Raw genomic sequence first — 6672 nt, 5'->3', positions numbered from 1 at the left:
TCATGCGACGCTGGAAATTTTGCTAAACCACCGAGGTATTTGCATCAATCCGATTCACACTGCACTGTGCCCACATAAACACTATAAGTTTAAGCTTCAAGCTCCTGGCCACAAACACTAAGATTTGCTGAAATTCAGCTTAATCTTGACCAGGCAAATCACGGCTACATTCCTCCCTTTTTCATGTTCTCCTGTTTTTATTCCTCACAATTGTCACAGAATTTTGGCATCTTGCAACGCTGGAAATGTTGCTAAATAATCTAGGGATCAGCATCACAAAACAATGTAGCCAAAGAAACACTTGAAATTTTTCCAGAAATCAAACTAAGCTTCTCCAGACAATTGTCACCGATTCATGGGTAGGGAATATATCGATTACTTATTTGTAGTGAGTTGAACAGCGCAACACATGTCCATAGTCCATACATAATTGGCAGATAACAAGGAATTACATGATAGATCCAAACCTTCATGGTCTTCTGGAAGCCATGAGGATCTTTTTACACAGCAACAAACCCACAAATCACCAAAGCAGTCTTTCGCAGCACCAAGTCTATAATGGCGTACAAATCCACAGTAGTAGGCGAGTCCATGATGCGTGACCATGAAACTCGCGATGGCGGTGCGCCTAGCGTGCCCGATCCTTGATCTCATCGAGGCTGATTTCACTCGCATCTGTGGCCTGGAGTTCAACCTGAATGCCATTGAGGCCACTCTTGAATTTCTGGTTTGAGCTTGCATAAAGCATCTTGCTCTTCACCTTGGCGGAGGATGGGGACCTTGCAATTCAAGAGGTAAAAGATCTCGTTAGCGAGCAGCTGTGAAGCAGCGTGAGCGACAAGGGATGCAAACGAGAGGGCACAAGCAATACCATAGGATATAGAAGATCCTGCTCTTCTGGACATCCTCTGCAGTAACAAAGTCGAAATCATAGATCGCGTATCGGCAGTCATTCTCAGGGAGGCTGTTTGTGAAGTCATCGTAGCTGGTAGCGCGATCCCCGACCTGGTCCACAACTATCTCCTTGAACTTGTCGTCCATCTTGAAAGTTATGAAGCGGTGCAGCCTCTTCGACTGCAGCTCGCCAAACTTCAGCATGCACTCATCGTTCACAGCGACACCCGATCTCGCGTTCGCCTATGACCACAAGTTAAATCATGGTTAACTGGAAATACAAAGTTTGAGTTTCCCTTCAAAGTACCTACTAACACATTTTATTTTGCATGGCACAGCCAGCTGTCCCCAGCATTTCTAAATCAGGCTGCAATTGAACCAGTGCAGAAACTGCTAACATTAGACATTTCAGCAGTTCAGCTCATAGTCTTGACTCTCGACCAATAGTGCCAAGTGTCAAAACAAGAAACACATTTCTCATTTCTCGGGAGACACCTAGTGAGTACTAGCAGAGTATACTACCGATACATATTCTAGAACAAAATTCCTATGCTAGTACTCGGTACTCAGTTGCAAAGCTAGAACAAAATTGAATGTGCATAATATTTTTTATAGGGATGCATACATGGTGAAATTTTAACTAAATATATAGAACTTGTATTTTTGGGGGTGCATCTACACCTAGGGGTGGTACACCGTGGTAGTGGATCAAGATCCAAATGTTTCTTCACAATAAGTTAGGGCCCTTAATTATTTTTAGTTCAAAAATGAATAGGAATAGAGGCTGATCCCAATTCGATCCGATCATTACATTTTATAGTGCAAAATCTAGAGGTCATTACCACCCCTATCTGCACCTCCTAAAAATAACCTAGCTTCGCTCCTGTTGTGCAGCTCCTGGTCAATGGCAGTGCCAGCGTCCTACTGCAAGTCTGCAACCTACAGTCAAGTCAACAGATCCGCACGAGAACCAACCTGATTAGGGAGCAGCTGGTGCTCCGCCATCTAAGCTCCCGCGGCCTAAGCCGTCGAGAGCCAAATCAGCAGATGTATGTTACAGCCACAAGAGCTACACAGGCGCTCAGACACACAGATCAACCGAGATTCCACCGCCACGGCATCTAGCGGGACGTAGATCTAAACAGCTCGATTCCACACCGCACGGCGCAAACAGCAACGGATCCAAGCGGCCCCGCACCACGCCACGGTCTGCAGCTAGCGCTAGACGAAGCGCCCGAAACCCAAACCACAGATCGCGGAATCCCACGCAAGTTTGTGGCTCCCAAGCGTCACGGAACCATGAACGACCCCATGATCCCGATCAGAACTCCCTCCCGACGAAACCACGAATCAGCCCACGAGCAAGCCGAGCAGCGGCGATCCTCCTCACCCCCTGAATCCAACTAGATCCGAAGCGCTACGCTACCGCTCCGCGAGAACAAAAGGCCCGGAATCAGCACGCCCTCGCCGATCCGGGGGGGGACCAGAGTGCGCGGGGGGCAGGGAGGGGAAGCGGATGGGAGCGGGGGGCTTACCATCTCGGGCGAGCTCGCGCGCCGGAAGGGGACGGACGAGGGTGGAGGAGGAGGAGGAGGAATCGGCGCCGAGGAAGCGAAGCGTAGCGAGGAGAGGGGATGGCTCTGGCTGCTGCTGTGCTGCTAGCCTGCGTGCCGAGTGACCGGTCCTGCGGACTGCGGAGTCGGGGACGCCTCGTGTTTTGATGTGGTCGCCGGGTTTTACCACCCCGGCCCGTGCGGTGCGGGGGTGTGGTAGGCGGTAGCTGCCCCGCGACGGAACGGAGCGGCCCACTGCGAGCTTCCGCGGTCGTCGGATGTCGAGATGGACGGCCGCCGATGCGCGATCTTTCGTGATCTTTCGTTCGTTTTCTTCTCCGCGACCGCGAGAGAGATTTCGGAATGAGCATCCTGGGAAAATAATGAATAGATATGAATAATAAATAAAGGATTCGGGGTAGAAAGAGCGGACGCGGAAAATATCGGGGGAATCAGCACCACAGAAAAGCAGCGGGCCGCAGCGATGGACACCGACCGCGCGCCGTGGGCCGTGGCACCGGCCATATTCTTTTTCTTTTATTTATTGGTTGTATTATTATTATTATTATTATTATTATACTTTTCTGTCGGCTGCTTTGCTAGCCTGTCACGTCTTGCGAGATGTCTGTCAGGTCGTGCTTGAACTCTTGATCAATGAGCATAGTACGAGTGTTCGCGTACACGCATGCATACATCAATAACAGGAAGGGAACAATCCAAGCACGGCAAGAGCTGACTCGGTATTATTATACAGTAGTAGTACGCACGAATGCAACTACGCAAACGCCCTCCGTACACGGCACACCACCACCTTGCACGCACGTACGTGACGGTGACGGAATGGACGGACCGTGGACGGCAACGCAAGCAAGCACCTCATCCTCCTCGACCATTCAGGAGGCGTGGTCGTTGAGGACGTCGAGCGTCAGCTCGCCGGGCTCGGTGGCCTGGAGGTCCACCTGCACGCCGTCCAGCTCCTTGCGGAACCCCTCGCAGGAGCTGGCGTACACCATCTTGCTCCTGACGCCCGCCGCCTCCGGGGCCCAGGCCACGAAGACGATCCTGCTGCGCGGCGCCTCGAGCTCCCCAGCGGCGGCGGCGGCGTCCCCGACGCCGACGGTGAAGTCGTGGTCGTAGACGGCGTAGCGGCAGTCGTCGGCGGGGAGGCTGGCGGCGAGGTCGCCGAAGCCGGCGGCCCGGCCGCCCGCCTTCTCCACCACCACGCGCTGCAGCGCGTCGTCGACCTTGAACACCACGAAGCGGTGCGCGCGGCCGCCGCGCAGCTCCTGGAACCGCGCCACGCACTCCTCCGCCACCGCCACGCCCGACGCCGCGTTCGCCTGCAGAGCGCGATTGCAACTGTCCAGTAGCTCAAACGGATACGTGCTCCGGCAGATTGAATGGGAAATCGAGCAGTCAGAGGGCACGTACCATTGCGTCTGATCGATCGGACGGAGCCAGCCGGCGTCGAGAACCGGAGAGACAAGGGAACCGGCCGGACGACTCAAGTCAACTCAACGACGATGATCACAGCATGCAAGCAGCAGTAGCGTTTCAGCGTCAATGGCCGTGACAGTGAGCAAGTAACCCGCCTGCTTTAATACTAGCTCGCCCGGGGGGCCAATGGCCGTGTCAAAGATGTCACCGTCGAGGAAGCAATCAGAGGAAGGAGAGGTGTACTGCGCACGTGTGAGCACCGCGGAGCGCCGGAGCCCAATCTGTTCTAGACGCCTCTACGTGGTGGCATGGCACACTCGGCGGTCGGCACAAGAGCGCGCGTGTCTTGCCGCCGCGGCCTCTGAACATTGGGCTTGGTACTTACAGCAAAACACCGGCCAGAGCCTACCTAACTGCCTACCCATCCTGATTGGGCGGTTGCTATTAGTTAGCATTGGCCATCATCCAGCTGCAAGTGTGTGTCATCGGGAGCTCCGGACCGGGCGTTGCCTGGGCCGTCTTGGACAGTGTTTGATGAAACTTGCCTTGTACCTGTTCAGAGATTTTGCAAGTTTTTAACTGAGCTACCTTATTGGTTGATCGAGAGAATGCATAGACATGGTGACAAAAAACACATAAAAATAAATTTTGCTTTTATAACTAGCTGTATTTTTAAGGTGCATATGCATCCCTGAAATGAATATAACTTCATCCCTAAGATCTTGTTTGGATACTCTTGTATTCACCTCAATCTATATGATTGAAGTGTATTAGGGTGTAAATTAGTTGAAGTTGCACCTCAATCCACCTTAATACATGTTAATTGATGTAAATACGTGTCGGCGTTTCGAGACCCGGGGGTCCCTGGGCCGACGAGTGAAAATGTCGCCGTGTGCTCCAGCCCAGATGGGTCGGCGTGAGACGGAGCGCGGAGGGGGGGGGGGACAGGCAGCCGGAGCGAGAGGGAGAGGTGGAAATCCCGCGGCCTTCGTGTTTTGTCCCGCGCCCAGGTCGGGTGCGCTTGCAGTAGGGGTTACAAGCGTCCACGCGGGAGGGGGAGCGAGCGGCCTCACGCGAGCGCCTGCCCCGTCCTCTTCCCCGCGCGGCCAACCCCCCGTAAGAGGGCCCTGGTCCTTCCTTTTATAGGCGCAAGGAGAGGATCCATGTGTACAATGGGGGGTGTAGCAGAGTGCTACGTGTCTAGCGGAGGAGAGCTAGCGCCCTAAGTACACGCCATCGTGGCGGCTGGAGAGGTTTTGGCGCCCGGTTCGTGTGATGTCGTGGCCGTCGGAGGAGCGCTAGAGCTTGGCGGAGGGACAGCTGTCGGAGCTGTCGAGTCCTTTCTGACGTCCTCTTGCTTCCGTAAGGGGGCTGAGAGCCGCCGTCGTCAGGGAGCGTGCGAGGAGCCATCATTGCCTCTCTGGCGGAGCGAGCCAGATGGGACGCCGGTCTTGTTTCCCGTAGCCTGAGTCAGCTTGGGGTAGGGTAATGATGGCGCCTCCCGTCGACGTGGCTGGTCTGCGCCCTAGGTTGGGCGATGTGGAGGCTCCTCCGAGGTCGAGGTCGAGTCTGTCTTCCGTGGCCGGGGTCGAGTCCGAGCCCCCGGGTCGGGCGAGGCGGAGACCGTCGGCTGAGGTCAGGGCTGAGTCCGAGCCCTGGGGTCGGGCGAAGCGGAGTTCGTCGTCTTCTGGGGCTGAGCCCAAGTCCGAGCCCTGGGTCGGGCGAAGCGGAGTTCGTCGTCTTCTGGGGGCTGAGCCCAAGTCCGAGCCCTGGGTCGGGCGGAGCAGAGTTCGCCGTCTTCCGGGGCTTAGCCCGAGTCCGAGCCCTGGGTCGGGCGGAGCGGAGTTCGCCGTCTTGGGTCGGGTGGAGCGGAGTTCGCCGTCTTCCGGGGCTTAGCCCGAGTCCGAGCCCTGGGTCGGGCGGAGCGGAGTTCGCCGTCTTCCGGGGCTTAGCCCGAGTCCGAGCCCTGGGTCGGGCGGAGCGGAGTTCCCTAAGGCGCCTGAGGTCGGGCCTGACTGCCTGTCAGCCTCACCCTGTCAAGTGACACCGCAGTCGGTGCGGCGCAGGCGGCGCTGTCCTTCTGTCAGGTCGGTCCGTGGAGCGGCGAAGTGACTGCGGTCACTTCGGCTCTGTTGACTGAAGGGCGCGCGTCAGGATAAAGGTGTCAGGCCACCTTTGCATTAAATGCTCCTGCGATTTGGTTGGTCGGCGCGGCGATTCGGTCAGGGTTGCTTCTTGGCGAAGACAGGGCCTCGGGCGAGTCGAAAATGTGTTCGTCGCTGGAGGGGGGCCTCGGGCGAGACGGAGATCCTCCGGGGTCGGCTGCCCTTGTCCGAGGCTAGGCTAGGGCGAGGCGTGATCGAGTCTCTCGAATGGACCGATCCCTGACTTAATCGCACCCATCAGGCCTTTGCAGCTTTGTGCTGATGGGGTTACCAGCTGAGAATTAAGAGCCTTGAGAGTAACCCTAATTATGGTCCCCGACAAGTATGAAATTAAGTTTGGTGCAGTGACAACATATAGACCCTCACATACACCAAAACAAGCAAGAAAAGTACTAATTTGGGTATGATATATGGTGATTATGATGATGATGATACCTTTTCAACTCAACTGGTGGTATAGGTTCTTCCAACCCTAGCCCCTCTGCTTTTCTGTCTAGAATTACTTATGCTAGTGATTTGCTACAAGCAGCAACCAACTGTGGGTCTCTTAGGGCCCTCATAACAACCGTGTCTTAATAGTGCTGAGCCTAGCGGGCTTAATCCAATGACGTGTGGAACGACCT

At 55.2% G+C, this 6672-nt stretch overlaps 2 protein-coding genes across 2 annotated transcripts; both read right to left on the bottom strand.

Moving 5' to 3' along the window:
- Window positions 1-352: 352 nt before the first annotated feature.
- LOC542445 (actin depolymerizing factor) lies at window positions 353-2596 on the bottom strand. Its single transcript, NM_001371629.1, has 3 exons — window positions 2430-2596; window positions 872-1137; window positions 353-779 (listed from the first exon to the last, which is right to left on the bottom strand). Exons 1-3 carry the CDS (start codon window positions 2430-2432, stop codon window positions 629-631), a joined length of 420 nt encoding a protein of 139 aa, NP_001358558.1. The 5' UTR covers window positions 2433-2596; the 3' UTR covers window positions 353-628.
- A 487-nt stretch (window positions 2597-3083) lies between these two features.
- On the bottom strand, window positions 3084-4601 carry LOC103644252 (actin-depolymerizing factor 3). Its single transcript, XM_008667460.4, has 2 exons — window positions 3879-4601; window positions 3084-3787 (listed from the first exon to the last, which is right to left on the bottom strand). Exons 1-2 carry the CDS (start codon window positions 3879-3881, stop codon window positions 3341-3343), a joined length of 450 nt encoding a protein of 149 aa, XP_008665682.1. The 5' UTR covers window positions 3882-4601; the 3' UTR covers window positions 3084-3340.
- Window positions 4602-6672: the final 2071 nt, after the last annotated feature.

Source organism: Zea mays, chromosome 1 (genome assembly GCF_902167145.1).
Source record: "Zea mays cultivar B73 chromosome 1, Zm-B73-REFERENCE-NAM-5.0, whole genome shotgun sequence".
Taxonomy (NCBI): Eukaryota; Viridiplantae; Streptophyta; class Magnoliopsida; order Poales; family Poaceae; genus Zea; species Zea mays.
The sequence above is the reverse complement of the archived record's forward strand: the minus strand, read 5'-3'. Positions and strand labels throughout refer to the sequence as shown.

Bases quoted from the DNA above. Each gene is read 5' to 3' on its own strand.
- LOC542445 (NM_001371629.1), bottom strand. The intron at 780-871 runs GTATTGCTTGTG...TTGAATTGCAAG, and splicing joins AGGATCTTCTATATCCTATG to GTCCCCATCCTCCGCCAAGG.